This window comes from Podarcis vaucheri (genome assembly GCF_965113315.1).
Source record: "Podarcis vaucheri genome assembly, chromosome: 4".
Classification (NCBI taxonomy): domain Eukaryota; kingdom Metazoa; phylum Chordata; class Lepidosauria; order Squamata; family Lacertidae; genus Podarcis; species Podarcis vaucheri.
The window spans coordinates 69,715,490-69,731,622 of NC_138762.1; the positions used below are offsets into that span (position 1 = coordinate 69,715,490).

General features: G+C 42.5%; 3 protein-coding genes across 9 annotated transcripts in view; 1 reads left to right on the forward strand and 2 right to left on the reverse strand.

Moving 5' to 3' along the window:
* Window positions 1-1,274, reverse strand: part of OFD1 (OFD1 centriole and centriolar satellite protein) — a 43,406-nt gene extending 42,132 nt beyond the window's left edge. For 3 of the 5 annotated variants that reach the window (XR_014219307.1, XM_082220859.1, XM_082220857.1), the window contains exon 1: window positions 887-1,265. The gene's annotated coding sequence lies outside the window, so the exon portion shown is untranslated. Of the gene's footprint in view, window positions 1-886 lie in introns of all 5 variants that reach the window. The other 2 variants (XM_082220860.1, XM_082220858.1) reach the window with 2 other exon arrangements.
* On the forward strand, window positions 158-6,254 carry TRAPPC2 (trafficking protein particle complex subunit 2). 2 transcript variants are annotated; one of them, XM_082220934.1, is made up of 6 exons: window positions 165-297; window positions 1,339-1,500; window positions 2,229-2,337; window positions 2,731-2,873; window positions 4,044-4,131; window positions 6,071-6,254. In XM_082220934.1, the coding sequence occupies exons 3-6, from the start codon at window positions 2,245-2,247 to the stop codon at window positions 6,167-6,169; spliced, it is 423 nt and encodes a 140-aa protein (XP_082077060.1). In that variant the 5' UTR covers window positions 165-297; window positions 1,339-1,500; window positions 2,229-2,244; the 3' UTR covers window positions 6,170-6,254. The 2 variants fall into 2 exon arrangements, with proteins under 2 accessions (XP_082077061.1, XP_082077060.1); XM_082220935.1 differs by lacking the exon at window positions 1,339-1,500 and having other exon boundaries at window positions 158-297.
* Window positions 6,255-9,185: 2,931 nt separating this feature from the next.
* Window positions 9,186-16,087, reverse strand: RAB9A (RAB9A, member RAS oncogene family). 2 transcript variants are annotated; one of them, XM_082220931.1, is made up of 3 exons: window positions 15,954-16,087; window positions 11,007-11,048; window positions 9,186-10,395 (listed from the first exon to the last, which is right to left on the reverse strand). In XM_082220931.1, the coding sequence occupies exon 3, from the start codon at window positions 10,356-10,358 to the stop codon at window positions 9,753-9,755; it is 606 nt and encodes a 201-aa protein (XP_082077057.1). In that variant the 5' UTR covers window positions 10,359-10,395; window positions 11,007-11,048; window positions 15,954-16,087; the 3' UTR covers window positions 9,186-9,752. The 2 variants fall into 2 exon arrangements, with proteins under 2 accessions (XP_082077057.1, XP_082077058.1); XM_082220932.1 differs by having other exon boundaries at window positions 15,950-16,086.
* Between the last annotated feature and the right edge of the window lie 46 nt (window positions 16,088-16,133).

Sequence of the window (16,133 nt, forward strand, 5' to 3'; positions counted from 1 at the left end):
AGAATTTGTTGTGACCAGCCTCCCAGGGCCAACTCAGATCGTTCTGCCTGTGAGAAATTACAATATGCATAACATTCAGAATCAACAGAAAATTGACGTATGTGGTGACACAATTGTTTTAAGATTCTAGAATAACAGAACTGAAAGGCATCTGAGATGTCATCTAGACCTGCTCAACACCAGATCAGGAATGCAGGATTACAACACCTGTGACAGCCCATCTCTACTTAAACACCTACAAGAACTCACCACCACATAGGCGTAGCCAAGGAGAGGCAGCTGCTACCCCTAAATCAAGTAAATACAAATACTTAGCTGACCAATCACATCAGATAGCTTGGTTCTGCCCCCTAACATAAATCCTCCCCCCCCCCAAAAAAAAATCCTGACTATGTGCATGTACCACTACCTCCTGAGACAATATGCTCCTCTGTCAAACAGCTCATCTTGTAAGGAAGTATGCCTCCCTGTTATCTCCATCCAGTGCCCTGGTAAATAGCAAGTGGGGAAAGAAAGAGAAAGAAAATACGTCTTCTTGCCCTGGAGGAGGAGCTGTTGTCACAGCTGCAAGTATACGAGCTGCCTATTTCATTTAACTACTAGGTGCAACCCAATTTAATACAGGCCATGTTAGCAGTGGGCAACGCCAGGGTTTTTCCCGTTTCCTACCCATTCCCCAGTACTGTGTCTGTTCAATTGTGAAACGAACTAGGGAGGGAAAAAAGTAAGCAAGTCTACAGGTTGAGTCTCCCGACCTTTTTTGTAGTACCTATAAAACTTCAGACACCTTATAAATAATACCAATAATAACAATAAGAGCTGCGCGCAGTCCAAAGCACATTCTCTTCCGTGTGTCTTTTTTAAACGACCCTTCCTACTAGCCCACCTCTTTGCTAGACCTTTCGCTCCCCGCCTGCTTTCTGGCCGGCCTCGAGAAGCGCACTCCGCTCCCCGCCGCCTGGTCGTATCGCGAGGGCGGCTGCGAAAGGGAGCGGCTACGCTTCTCTGGTCAAGGAGAGGCGCTTCAGGAAGCCGGCCGGGCACAACTCTTGAGGCGCGGCGGCGGGGCCCTTCTCAGCTCCTCCTTCCGAGTTTCAGGGTCTATTTTGTGGCGAGGAGAGCGGGGAGGTTCTGACACGGGCAGGAAACACACCGAGAAAAAGGGAGGCGGCGGCCGGGCGCGAAGTCGCCTCTGAGGCGCGACGAGAGGCTTTTCCAACGGCGTCGCGCAGACGCGCTTCTCAAGTCCCGCCCCCACTCCCAACGGCCGCTTCAAGGCCCTCGCTCGCTCTCGTTGCCGCGGTTACTAGCGCTCAGCCAAGCACGTCGCTATTGCAGAACTCTCGCGACAACTCGCCGCCGAGAGACCCGCCCATCAGAATCAACCAATAAAAGGGGCTGGTCTCTATGACGACATCACTCTGCGCCGGATGTTTTGGGGAGGAGCGCCTCGCTGCCTTCTGCTTTCTCTTCTTCCTATATCTGCTTTCTGGACCTCAGGTAAAACCTCTTTTCCCTACTCCTGTTAAAACGTCTGCTTGGGAAATAGTAAAACTGGTCCCCGCTGAACGGTCGATGGTAGAGGCATTAATGGGGGACAGCGGTGGTTCTCCATTGAGGTTGGTTCTGTGCGGTTCATGCCCACTCACCCTGAGGCCTGAACGTCTGCCAGGATGATAGAATCATATAATTGCATAGTTGGAAAGGACCACGAGGGTCATCTATTCTGGCCCCTGTGATTTGCAGGAATCTTTTAGGCCAATGTGGGGTTCGAACTCACAACCCTGCTTGTTTCCTGCTTGGCAGGGGGTTGGACTCGAACTCACGACCCTGCTTGTTTCCTGCTTGGCAGGGGGTTGGACTCGATGGCCCTTGTGGTCTCTTCCAACTCTATGATTCTATGACCCTGAAATCAAGAGTCTCTTCTCTTTTTGTTGTTGGTATCGGTCTGCCTGGAGATACAATGGAGTGTGCCTTCAGGGGTGAAGTTAACTGCTGCGTTTGCAGCACTAAAGTGACCTCCCCAGGACGCAAGACTGGGCAGTGTGAACAGAGGTTCTGGGCTTGCCCATACAACAAGACTCCGCTCTTTGCCTCACTAGTGTGGTCCAGAGGAAAGCGTAGCTAATTAGGAAAGAAGGATGGAGAGGAAGACCAGCTTGAGTCTTCAGCTGTATCATCTATGCTCTTTTTCAGACTTCAGCTGTATGATCTATGCTCTTTTTCAGGAGGAATATCTTAATCATGTCTGGAAGCTTCTACTTTGTAATTGTGGGTCACCATGATAATCCAGTGTTTGAAATGGAATTTCTACCAGCTGGTAAAGTAGAGTCTAAGGTGCAAATTTTTGTATAAATACTGAATTTTTACATAGTCATGAGCATGTCTAAGTCCAGAAAGCCGGTAGCTCAAGGTCTGTATTAATTTGATGTTAATAGTTGGTTTCTAATTAAATTTGCTGCCACTGAAAATGTTACTGTCCTTATGTAGGGGTAGTGCCTATGTATCTGATTGATGCTTGATTCCTCCCTTTTCCCTCCCCTCCAGCCCCACTTCATCCCCCAAATCAGGCTGATTCAGCATCTAGTCATACACTGGCTTAACATTTTATGGAGGCAGAACGAATACTGTCTGCATATCTGATGCATTACTGGCCAAATGTATATTACATTTTGCAGTGCATCACAGAAAGTTATTATATGCCATACTCAGTTTTGTTGTTTTTTTCAGGATGACCATCGCCATCTCAATCAGTTCATAGCTCATGCTGCTCTTGACCTAGTAGATGAGAACATGTGGCTGTCTAATAATATGTACCTGAAGACTGTGGACAAGTTTAACGAATGGTTTGTTTCTGCTTTTGTCACAGCAGGACATATCCTTTTTTGCTGGAACCTCCAACTTGTGGGCATGTCTTGGTCTGCCAAGAGGTCCAATTTGCCAAGGGGTCCAATTTTTCCAAACCATGTCCATCAGCTGACATCACTGATGGTGTCCTACCTTAGCTGCAGGATTCTGTTCCCAGTAGGGAACAAGATGGCACAGCCAAGGAAGCAGGATTTAATCCCTGCTCATCAACTGAATTTGGATCAAAGCCTTGTGCAAAAATGTCCCTTGAAGTAGCTCGTTCATTTACCATACTTCAAAGAGCCTTTTGCAAAGGCCTTGTGACAGCTCCTACACTCCTCTTTGAGCTTTCTGGAGGCTCTTAAAGCCTTTTGCAAGTTTCTCCCCTCCCTCTTTCAGTCCCTGATTTCAGAGGCTTAAAGAGGAAGCATGGGGAGACCTAGAAAAGGCTTTGTGAGTCTCCCCGTGCTTCCCTTTTAAGCCAATAAGTAAGGCAGATAATAAGGAATTGGCTGTAGTCAAATAGGTTCCCCACCCGTTTTAGAGCATTTTTGGTTGTTCTGTAGTTAATAAAAGGGATAAATGGATATGATTCATTTTGAGCTAATGCAGAACCAGAGTGTATTCATTTGAGAATGGGAGGCAACTATGAACTGAAATACATGGTGCCATCTGGAGAGGATTAAAAGTTGTTTTTGGGTCACACAAGTGGCCCTTCAATTTGTACCCAATGGAAGTATGATTTCATATTTCCAAATGTTATTGCTCACTTGCTTAGGCAATCTTGACCTTCTTACTTGGCTTATGTCTGCCATCTGTTTCACATACTACAAATCTAGGCAATTCCCTTTTAGTTCAGGAATCAAATTAGGGGACCCTCAGGTTTAGTCTGACTTAGTACCTTTATCTCTATATTGTACTTGCACTCTTCTGTCTTTATGATGATAATCTAGTGTGCATGCCTGATAGAAGCGAGTGGCAGCCAGTTAGAGCGACTGGCAGGAGTGGGGGTGGTGGCCTTTCTTCCCCTTTATCCACACATACCTGCTGCCCCCAATAAGTGACAGGGAGTACAGGGTGTGACTAGGGGCAAGCTGTGAGAGGAGGGAAATCAAAAGGGATAAAGGAAGGATGGTTGGTAAAACCCCTAGGCAGCCCCTAATGTGAAAAAAGTGGTTATTTTCTTAATTTGTTCTACATATGAGATTTATAATGCTTCATGATGTAAGGCAAGAAGATGGAATCAAAAACTTCTTTAGTGATGTCTATGACTTGTATATAAAGGTAAGTATCCATAAGAGAGGTAGCTAGCATTGTGCCCTCTGGCTGTTGTTGAACTACAGCTCCCATTAGTGCAAGACACCACAGCTAATGGTCAGGGATGATGGGAGTTATAACCCAGCAACAGCTGGAGAGCACTATGTCTTCCCTCACTGATCAACTCTTATCTGTGCTAATACAGTGGTACCTTGGTTTAAGAACAGCCCTGTTTACGAACTATATGGTTTCTGAACTCTGCAAAACCGGAGGTAGTGTCCCGGTTTGCAAACTTTACCTCAGTCTAAGAATGGAATCCAAACAGTGGAAGGGCACCGGCAGCGGGAGGCCTCATTGGGGAAATCGCACCTCATTAGGGAAATGTCAGGAGTGCTCTGATGGTGTTTCCTGCTTGGCAGGGGGTTGGACTCGATGGCCCTTGTGGTCTCTTCCAACTCTATGATTCTATGATTCTACCTCAGTTTAAGAACGGTTTTGGTTTAAGAATGGACTTCCAGAATGGATCAAATTCGTAAGCCTTGGTATCACTGTATAGGAAGCTATGCAGTATTAATATTGGGAATCTTGGTCTGGATAAGGCACCCTATCTTATTCAATTTTTACCTAGAGGAGGTTAATTGGCAGTTACTTGTCAAGTCTATGAACAGAACCGCATTTAGAAGGAAGTGTAAATTGCTGTTTAGCACGTTTATATTATAAAGGATGACATATTTAGGCTTATGTTACAAGGACTGCCCCCTGCCCCGCCCCCAAAGTGATGGAAAGGGAGATTCCACAGCACAGGTATAATAACAAGTTGTGTTGACAATACAGGAAGGCAAGCTGGACCTCTTCTGAAATGAGTCAGTGACTTATGCTAGGAAGCAACATGTGTCATAGGAGGGAAGGAGTTGTATGCACACCCCTTCTTTCCTGCCAGGTTTTCACAGTAGAAACAAATGATCTGCACTTACTTCGCTTTTCAGTAACAAGCAAAGAAATGTGGCCCTGCCTCCTCATTCAAGGACGGAAAGAATACAATAGCTCACTTCGCACATTGCATTAAACTATGACTTGTGAATGCACATCATGCCAGTCCATGCTGCTGAAAAGCTTAGATTGTGCTCATGGTTTGTTTGGAAAGAAACAGGCCTGGGTTCATATATCATAGCAAACCTGTAGTTTTTCACAATGGTGGCACAGAAGCAGGGGAAAAGTGGAGAACTCTGCAGCAGCATGCCGTGTGTTCACATTACACCATAGTTTGTTTTAAACTATGGTTTAATATGAAGTACAAACTAGGGTGGTATCAGACAGCTACATATGGCTAGAGCAGTCATGTAGATCCTGACGTTAACTTATTGTCTAAAAAGTATTTGGAGATGGTTGATCATAGTGGGAAATAACAGTTGTGCCCACCTGTAGTAGAGACTTTTGCTTGCATAGTGGGACTTCTCTCACTAGCCCCTGTGTACACCAAAATCTGCTTCAGGGTTTGGGGAATCCTGTGAAGATTTTGGAGATGCTCAGTTGGAAGAGGAAGTACCCTCATGCAGTATTGAATTTTCCTTTTCTAAAAAACCCCCATCAACTGAATAGTTATATTTACCTGATTCACAAGCAACACTAAACAAAAACCATTTTCCTCTTGTTGTGCGCTAAGCCATGGTTTGGCATAGCATGTCCAAACCTGGGCTCATGGTTTGTCTTGCTCCATGAGCTGTAAGCAAAGAGCAATACTTTGCAGTTTGTCTAGAGCAAGATAAATCACAAGACTGGATTCAGATAACATACTAAACCAAACTATGGCCTAGCTCACAGCAGCAGGAATGGCAGAGGAGCAAAGTGGCTGTAATTTGGCTCAGCTGTATGTGTGAACTGAGCCACTCAAAGTGGTTCAGCCTAGACCTTTTTTGGCATGTCTTAATTACTAATATGTTCTCACTATGTTAATTTCTTTCCCCAGTTTGCAATGAATCCATTTTATGAACAGAATTCTCAGATTCGATCAACTGCATTTGACAGAAAAGTCCAGTTTCTTGGGAAAAAACATCTTTTAAGTTGAGTTACTGTATTAGAACCTAAATAGCCTGCTGTATATCTGACATTTCTGAACCCATAAAGGCTAATCTATATTATAAAAAAACCAACACTTAAGGCTATCTATTACCTTATATGAAAACCAATTTCAGGAGCCTAACAGATGTCTTTATTATAGGTGATCACTAGCTGTAAAACATTTGTATATATCAAATTTAATTTTAAAAATTAAATATTTAAAGCAGCACCTCCGCTAGCTTGGCAAAAGGTTAAATGAAGAACCTATTTTTTTTTAATAACTAATGCAAGCCAGACATCAGGATTTTTTGATCAGTGTGAAAGCATTCAGTTCAGGGCTATGTCAGTATTAAGACTAACCAGATACCAGAATGGTGTGTTGAAATGAAAAAGGTGTGGATAGCAGAACAGAAACACAAGTATTAACACCAAGCAACTTAACTGAAACTTAAAAGGTCAGAACTAAATCCCACTACTTTGTTTTCTATAATACGCTTATTATATTGGGAACAATCCAATCAAGTTAAGCACTATCCAGTCCTATTCTAGGTAGATTGAATAGCCTGTATTCTTAATCCTCTAACTTTGACATCAGTGATGTGTACTGTATATGAAAGACCATATAGCCTTAGCCTGGAAAAGAGTAAGGAAGAAAGCCAAAAACATCTCTAGGTAGTCTGGCTCTCACTAAAGTCTTACATTAAATAACTCATTTATATGTTTTACTTAAGAATTTGCTTAAGCCTATTGAAGTTTCATTGTGCTACATTCCTACTGAGTGGTTACATTTCACAATAAACATACTGAAGTGATAGGATAACATATGTGATGTTTGATTCATTTGCAGAGATTCTGAATTAACATTCCAAATAAAATGTAAATTTATAATATCATATGCATTGATGCTCTCTGAATGGGTCATTAAGTCTTTCAGTTCATTAAACTATTCTGATATTAACTGCTGCCCTGGGTATGTTGTAACTTAACAGGAGGAAGTATTCAGCAGTACAAACAGAGTATGCTGCATCTTTAACCATGTAGGTCTCTTTTCTTTAGTATATGTAGAAAAAGCCTTGGATAACTAGCACAAGTCATAATACTTCAGAGCTCTCTGAATTACAGTAACACAAGTCACAAAACCATTTGGCCCAAGGATTCTGTGATATTGTGTTGTTCAAGAACACACACTATGGCTGGCACCCAAAACTGTGCAGGCAGTGTTCTGCTCATGCAACAGAACTTCTGCTTCCTCTCCCCACTAATCTGCTGGATCAATTTTGGAGAATGCATGCGGGGCTTCAGGAGAGGAGAAAGTTGCTGTTTTACAAGCAAGAGTCTGTTGTGCAAGCAAAATGGCAGCACTGGGTACAGCCCATTATAAATGGGCACAAGACTGAGGGTGGTATTCAACAAAATTTTACTCGAGTGGACCCACTGAAATAAATGAACATAAGCTAGGTCCATTGATTTCAATAGGTCCGTGTTGAGTAAAACTTAACTGAATACCACTCCAGGTTAACACATACTTGTAGGGTCACTATTTTCTGGGAAACATCTTATTTGAGGAACATTAGCGATGTACTAAAATAAGTCTGAACAGTAATGAAGCCCTGTAGGTCATATTTACTGATAAAGAGATGGTTTCCTTTTCCACCCAGCCATATACCAGCACACTCTAGTTTTCACCCCCTCTGCTGAATTCTGCCTAGTGTCCACAAACCTGTACTTTGACAATATATTCACTGGAATAAGTACATGAGCTCCTTGTCAACCTGCAGCTCAAAGGTCTGTAGGATCCTTCCTGCACTGATGTTAGGCAGATGGGTGGGTGATAGGAAACCTTCTGAGGAAGTGTCACCCTCCCACAAGTTATGCTGTGTTTCTGTTTTCACTGATAACATTAGCATATTGGCCCTCTGAGATGTTTATCACGTTAAACAGCATTCATTTTTAATAACTTCACAAAGCTAATGGCAATAAGGCATCTTGCATAGTGAGTACCCCGGCAAAAAGTATAGCGCTTCCACACACAAGTGGTATAGCAAAATAACTTCTCTACTCAACCATCCAGCCACATACTTGTCTAGCATGTGTGTGAGAGTAGTTCAGATCATATGCCCTTTTCTATGCTGCCCATTAAGCATGGCCCAAATCTCCAGCCACAGCTCTATTTTCAGTTGATCAAAGTACAGAAAGCCCCATAGATCGAGATCAAATAATTTGTATGAAGTCACGAGCAAGCAGTTGAAGGCAACTGCTCTTTTAATGCTTATGAGAAGATTTGCCTAAGGCATAAGGAATGAATGAAAAGTTCTCATCCTAAATCCAAGCTGCCCTTTCTCGCACTGTGCTGCAACAACTGCCTGAGAATGGATGTTATCCATCCAAAAAGCAATCTAACAAAAGGGAGTGCCTGGAGTGGGGAATCTGGCTCTCCAGATGTTTGAGTTCAACTCCCATCAGCCCCAGCCAGTGTGGGCAGGGCTGGTGTGAGTTGTAGTCCAGCAACCTATGGAGAGCACAGGTTCAGCTTCGCTGGTATCAAACATTGTGGTATTCAAACATACTTCAGCTGCTTAAGATAATGCCATGGAAAACTGCTCAGTGAGAAAGGCAGAGGCTGTGAACCTTTCAACCATCTCTCATACTGAAGCAACTTGCAGCAGAGTCCTGTGTTTACTCAAGAGTTAGTCACATTGCTTCCAATACAGATTACTCTCAAGATAAGTGTGCACAGGATTGCAGCTCTAACTTTTAAAAATGTTGCTACAAAAAAGTTATTGAATGCTTTCTCACTCAAAACCTTAAATCCTGCAATCCAAGTAACTGCCCACTGGGGGAAAGGATAAACAACTATTTAAGATTGACAATACATAATTAAGATTAAAACCATGCCAAAGGGAAATTTTAGTATCAATGAGGAGCTACATTAAGCCCCTTCTTTTGAAAACTCTTGATATGTTCTCCAACCTTAGAGAAATCAATTACAGATGAAAGGGGCAGGAAGACACAACCAGGCAGGCTCCATGTATGCAGGTTTATTTCCTAACATAAAATCTACAGGCAATTCAGTGACACTAGGCAAATAGCAAAAGCCCTTAAAATACTTATATTAGCTTTGATTTTTTTTTTTTAAGAAAAATCACGTTAAAGATGAGAACTAGAACAAGACCCTATCACCTACCATTACTGCTTTATGAAAAAAGGGTTTTAGTGAAGCAAAACATGGGCTGGTGATCTCATAAAAATATATATGTACATATAAAAAAATCTATTCTGCATCTGAATTTCAGAACAAGTCCTCCCAAGTAGTGCTTCTAGAACTTTCAAGTTTTAGTATATAATTTATTAATTTTCAAATGACACATTTAAATTAAATCAACTCTTCAGCTGGTACCTTCCCAGATGTCAGACTCCACTAACATAGTAACAGGCTACTTATTGAAAAGAAGCTTTCCTCTGCCGACACATAAAGCAGTAGAATGTTACAGTTTTAATATATTAGAGTGGCACCCACTGAATCATATTTGATCTATTATTACTTCAAGTTAAGTTAGAACTATATATGGCTGGAAAATAAAACAAAATAGTCAACAGCATGATGAGCTAGGCTTGGGCTTCCGGTGAAGGTTTACTGTATCAGTTTGAATCAAGTGATCTGACCTATCATCAGTGGCAAGAACTCTTCGAACAGCTTCCTCAAAGGCTGCAGCAACATTAATGGCATCTTTTGCACTGGTTTCAAAGTAAGGATGGTTGCCGTTGTTCCTGCACCAGTTCTGGACTTCTTCTGTAGACACTTGCCTCTCGCTAATATCAACTTTGTTTCCCAGTATCACAAAAGGAAACGTTTCAGGCTCTTTGACATCTGCATAGTAAATGAATTCTTTCTTCCAATTGCCCAGATTCTGGAAGCTCTGAGAGTCATCTACGCTGAAAGTGAGAAGGCAGCAGTCAGAACCTCTATAGAAAGGAGTCCGCAAGCTCCTAAAACGTTCTTGACCAGCCGTGTCCCATATCTGCATTGTGACAAAGTGCCCATCCACTTCCAGGTCTTTATTTAAAAACTCGACACCTATTGTGTGGAACAGCTCTGTGTCAAACTTGTTAGTGACGTATCTGTTCATAATCGAACTCTTGCCCACTCCTCCATCACCAAGAAGGATTACTTTAAGGAGCGTTGATTTTGCTGACATTGTTGCTTCAAGAACAGATATTTTCTTATATCCAGTTCTGCAAAATAGAACAGATCTAGTTCATACAAAGAAATTCCAACTTGTTACACAAATATCTATTTGATATGGGATTTACTTATTTATTATAACTGGCCCTTCCTCACAAAAGAGGCGAGGCTAGCAATATTCATAAATTCATCCATTAAAATCAGTTCAAAAATAACAGATCACTGTCGTACTCCCCTACGCTGCCCTCAGATCCTTCCCCTTCGCTCTCCATCTCCTCTCTCCCCTGTACCTCTGCTCCTGAGCCCCTGACACATGCTATACAAACTGACTGCATGCTAACAGCCAGGCTGCCAGTATAAGATCAGGCTTGCTCTCTTCTCCATTCACCCAGACATCTTACAACCACCATGACCACTGTTAAACTAAATCCATCCTGCTTTTGAACTGACCTCATCCTCATGAAGCATCTCAGAAAACAGTGGTAATATGAACAGTTCCTAACATCTGTTTAAAGGGAAATTTCTGGGATTTACCAGTATTCTGCCAAGCAACCACCTCTGCCATATTTCCTGGTACACCCTCCTCCCCTCGATCTTTCATCTACTTGAAATTTTAGAAATGCGGAAGACATCTAATATTACAAGCATATGAAACACTTACCAAATAAGCTACCCTTACTGTTCAGTCATTGTAATCCAACACCTGTAAAAAAAAGAGAGACATTGTATTCACTTTTAGACACAGTAATGCCATGCACTTTAAAAAACCTCAACAACTACTAAGGCCGTACACCAGCAAAAGTGCCTTTAGATGTAGTGTGCCACTCTTACCAGTGGAGAGGCCTGCAGACAGGAAAGCACTTACATCTCAGGAGGATCCCCCAGTACACCCACAGAAAGCTCAGCAGGTGCAAGTATAACATCGGATTTATATTCTGGTAGGTAAGCTTGAAAGTGGGCAGATCACAAAAGCCCCTGGATCTGCAGGGATCCAAAAAGCCTTCATTCCACCAACATGCCCTATATATCCCCTCCCATTTGTGTTTTTAGGAGGAAAACTTTTTTAAAAAGTCAAAATTAGAGAAGAACAAGAAAAGCCAAACTCCCAGAGCAAGCCAGCAGGGCTTAGGAAGTGGCAGTAGCTCGATCACAGAATACCCCCCCTTTTGATTACTTGGCAAATAATAAGTTATTGTGTAATCATGGTAATCTTAAACCCCCCCCTTTTTTTTTGAGGAAGTGAAACGTTCACGTGCTGCTTTTAGAATAACTAGATGGAAAAGAGGAAGCAGAAAACCAAGGTATGCTTTCACTGTATGCTGGTAAGTTGAGGTTTGGGGGAAGCAGAGCAGAACAGAACAGAAAAAATGTAAAGGTGCATTTTCTATTAAAAAAAAATGTGGGCGCAGTTATTTTAAGAATTGACTTTGGGAATATAAGTAATGCCAACTACACAGGCAAAACTGAATACTTCGGGAGTCCAGTCACAGATAACTGAGCTTTTGTGCAGGGCAAGGCAGATATGAAGAAGACTGGACATGCAGGACAGAACCACAAACTTGAAGCAGTGTCTTCTTAGTATAAACCAAAAAGGTTCGAGCAAGTCTCTACAACAGGTGGGGAAACTTTGGCCCTCCAGAAGTTGCTCAACTACAGATCCAATCATTGCTACCACTGACCATGGTTTGGGGGACTGATACAACTGGAAGACTATAGGAGCCCCACTCCCGCTCTACAATTTCACTTAAAGCACATGCTACACTGCAAATATGTGAATTTTAGCATAAGCATCAACAGATTTACATATATTAGACTGTCCCCTCCAAAGTCCAGATCATATCGTATTTTGATTTGTAATGTTACTTTAATGCCATAATTTGAACTACCTGCATTTCATATATATTTAGCCATTTAATGTTTTGTAAACCACCCTCATGTTTTTACCTTTAAGGGTAGAAGTTTTTTTAATATTGCACTCTACCTTTCTGAAGAAACTAATGGTTTTCATGTTATTCCAAGCATTTTATTCTTTATAGTCTAGTTCTTATGCCTTTTTAATGTAAGTGATTATATACCTGGAAATAAAAACACAAATCTATACATGTCTACCCAAAAGAAAGCTGTACCAAATCACAGCACTGCAGCCTCAGTTTAATTAAAATTGTAGTACTTCTTGAGTAATCATTGACAGGATTAGGCTGTATGACTGTTCATGTTTCAGGTCTATAGCCTTATTGCTTCTCTTATCAAACTTTGTTCAAGTAACCAGATGTAGTAGAAAGGCACTTTGCAGGGGTGAGGGGGTGTGAAAGGTAATTCAGTGTTGGGGGAATTTAACCCACTATATTATTTTAACCCACTATATTATTTTTCCCCAGGTGAGAAAAAAAAATCTGACTACTTACAAATCACTTCAAGGGTGCTTTGTAATTTCGGCTTATAACAATATATTCTGTAGCACCAAATTATTTGTTAAATGAGATTTACTTTAAAGGCAGTCAAAGTACTTCAGATGTTCTGTAAAGTATGTAAACGAGTATGTTTGACTACTGAAAGCTAGGGGTTAGGATTACTTTGAAATTCAGAATACCAGCTATCAGGTGTGCTGGACTCTTTTTAAAGTGAGATCTGGGGTTTTGGTCCAATTATTTATGAATGTCTGATTTAATACCAAATAAAGCTAGAAACACACATGAGTGTATAGGAATATTTAAAACAGTGATGTCTGTTGGGTTTCTAAGTTCCACTGAAGTTAAAGAGGAATTTAAGTCATACATGTACAGGATTATAGCTTATGTGTTTTTCTTGATAGGCAAATCTGATAGCACTAATTGAAACTGTCCAGTCATGCTTCGAGAAGCAAGCTGGATTTACAGACTCCCATGGTGCAAGCCTGGTCTCTCATAGATAAGAAAATCCTATCAGCAGCATGTAATGTTACCTCATCAGATCACAAGGCCCCATTCACCATCACCATCCCCCTCTTGTCTGGATCAAGCTATTGGAGAGGAACTTAAAAATTGAAGAGTTGTGTGTTCAAGAAGCACTAGTTAGAGGGACTAGAAAGTTAAGGCCCAATATACTAGCTGTACCATATCACAAAATCCATGGCCAGCTATAAATACACACTAGACGTGGAGAGCAAACAGCACACATTACAGGAATTTAAAGCTATTTAATCACTGACTCGGAAAATAGGACCATAAAAATCTAAAACCAGAAGGTTTTTGTCCTTCTGGTGAAATTAAGCAAAACTTGATGCAGCCCTTTACACATCAGAACCTGTTCCTCAAAGCTTCCCCAAAGGCTTAAGAATTTTTTCAAATCTATTTTATCTATAATAGTTTTTGTGCCTACTTCTAGATACCTTTTCCCTCCTCGTGACTGAATTACAGGAGTCAGAGCTTCCAATAAAAATATTGGTGAAATTACAATGGCTGGCACAGACCTACTCACATTGTGGTGTTGCAGCTCCAGCCCAGTGGAATCAGTAAGCAGCTGAAATTTGAAAGTGACCTAACATCTTGATATTTGGGGGGGACGGGACTGAAGATGTTTTAGTTTAAGTTTCCCCCACAAATGACTCAGTCATTTTATGGAATATTAATTGTACAGTTGTATAATTAGGTTTAGTCTTTTTGGAGTCTATCTTTTGTATTTTAACTGACTTTGTCTAATTGTACACCACTTCAATAGCTTCTGGTTGTGAGGTAATTTCTAAATACGTAAGATAAAATTTAAAAATATGTACAGCTGGGGAAAGATGATATGGCAACCCTGCTGAAACTAGGCAGGTCTGGGTTTGGTCAGTGCCTAGAAACTCCATGGTAAGACACCATAAGTTCCATGATGAAATGAAGGTGCGATAAAAATGTACTAAACAAATACTAATTCTATCCACAAATGAATACTGCAGACACACATAAACATTCTTTAATCAGCAGGAACTAAGTGTCATGTGTTCAAGAAAACAAGCACCTGCAATTTCCCCACACCTGGTTGTATGACACAACTTTAGCAATAGGTTTGGCGGACTCCTGACACCCCACCTCCCCCCTGCATTAGTGATTTGTGCAATTTAAAAGTGGGATATTCCCCCACCCCCGCAGCTTGATCTTTTCAGAGATTTTTTAGAAGTTGACATAAAATATTTCCCCTCCAATTTTAGATTTAAGTTGCAGACAGGCAAGGTTAGCTTAAGTATAAGGAAGTACTTTTAAACTGTAGGTACAGTGAGGCAATGTACTAAGCGGCCTAGGAAAACAGTAGAATATCCTTCACTGGCAGTTTTGGCATAATGAAGTTCATCTGCAAAGCTTCACCCTAGGACTCTGACACAAGGAAACCAGAGCTGTTCAGTTACAGGCTCAGAAAACAGGGCTAGAGAAACTTAAGTCTGACCATTGTGTCTTGAAGAATTTTGAAGTTAAGCAGCACTCAGGGTAGTCCTTTACATACCACAAAGCTGCACCTTCATTCAAGTGGCTTTCCAACACAATCAAGAATTACTTTTACGCAATGTTCTGGGAAAAAATGTTTTGAAACTCTTATCCTTGCTAAGGACAAACATCCTACATTCCTTGTTCTTCCATATGACAGAAACAACCAAAAAATTCTTAACAGTTTTAAACCAACCCACAGCAGTTATTTGCCACACAGCTAGATAGACCCAGTACTTCATCTCATTTGGCACTGGATAAGCATAAAGCAAAAGCTCTTTGTTTTCATGCACAGGTAGGAAGAGTTTGTTCACAAAAAACCAGAAGAGCAGCCAAGTCAATGGTATCATACATCATCCTCAGATGGGAAGGTACGGGGATTTTCCACATGAAAAGCGCCAGGAAAATGAAGGCAGACAAAGGGGACATACATAAGAAGCGGAGCTGTCCTTTGAGCAGTCCAGTGACTTTAATCAGTTCTGAGAAACTGCCCTAGGGAGAAACTGGTCATGTGCCAACCGATAAGTATAGAAGAGCAGCTATTTCTCAAGCGAAGCGCCGCCGCCGCCTGCCTCTCCATCACGGGACCTTTAATCACGCCACCTTTTGCAAGTCAGGCAGGAAAACAGGCGGGCAGCATCAGCCGCCTGAGACCCCAGGCCCCCTCCTCCTCCGAGGAAGTTGCACGAAGCACCTCTATAGGGAAAAGCCCCTCTCGTCGCTGCGCAGGAAAGGTGCGGACCCTGACACCACCCCACAAAACAACAACGCCCCCCTCTCTAGTACCGCAGTCCTACCACGGGCTTAAAATCAATGAAGCATATATATACCCATTGCACGGCTGGGTAGCCTGAGGAAGCGATTTAAACTCGGCTTCCTTACCCTGCAAAACAACCACTCGGGGGTGAGGTTTGGGGGGGGAGGAGTCGCTCGCTCCCCTTTTTGCGACAAGGGGAGACCCCAGCCACCCAAAAGCCAAGAAGCAGAACCAGAGCAGCCCTGCAGCATCCCTCCCCAGCAAGCAAGGCACGAGCCTGCTGCTAGCCCAGTCCCGTAAAGCCCCCCCGTGTCCCCCCGAAAGCCAGCCAGCGGAGACCGCTTTCCTCCTTTCCACCCGCCGCCCCGAGGAAAGGGGCCCGGCGCTCGCTCTCTCGCGCCCACCTACCTACCACGAAGGCCGCGAGGGGCAAGAACGAGGCTCTCCGAGTCACCCGCAGCCGCCGTTCGCAAAGGTGCCAGGGGTGGTGGGGGAGGGGCTGCTTCGGAGGAGAAAAAAACAACATGGCGGAGGTTGCGCCACGGGGGCGGGGCCTGGCGCTCACGTGACGCCAGGGGAAGGGCAGCCGCAA

Coding starts and splice junctions, on each gene's coding strand:
- RAB9A (XM_082220931.1), bottom strand. CDS start 10,358: ATGTCAGCAAAATCAACGCTCCTTAAAGTAATCCTTCTTGGTGATGGA.
- TRAPPC2 (XM_082220935.1), top strand. CDS start 2,245: ATGTCTGGAAGCTTCTACTTTGTAATTGTGGGTCACCATGATAATCCA. Junction 2,874..4,043: donor TCTGCTTTTGTCACAGCAGG/ACATATCCTTTT, acceptor TTAATTTGTTCT/ACATATGAGATTTATAATGC. Junction 4,132..6,070: donor TCTATGACTTGTATATAAAG/GTAAGTATCCAT, acceptor TTCTTTCCCCAG/TTTGCAATGAATCCATTTTA.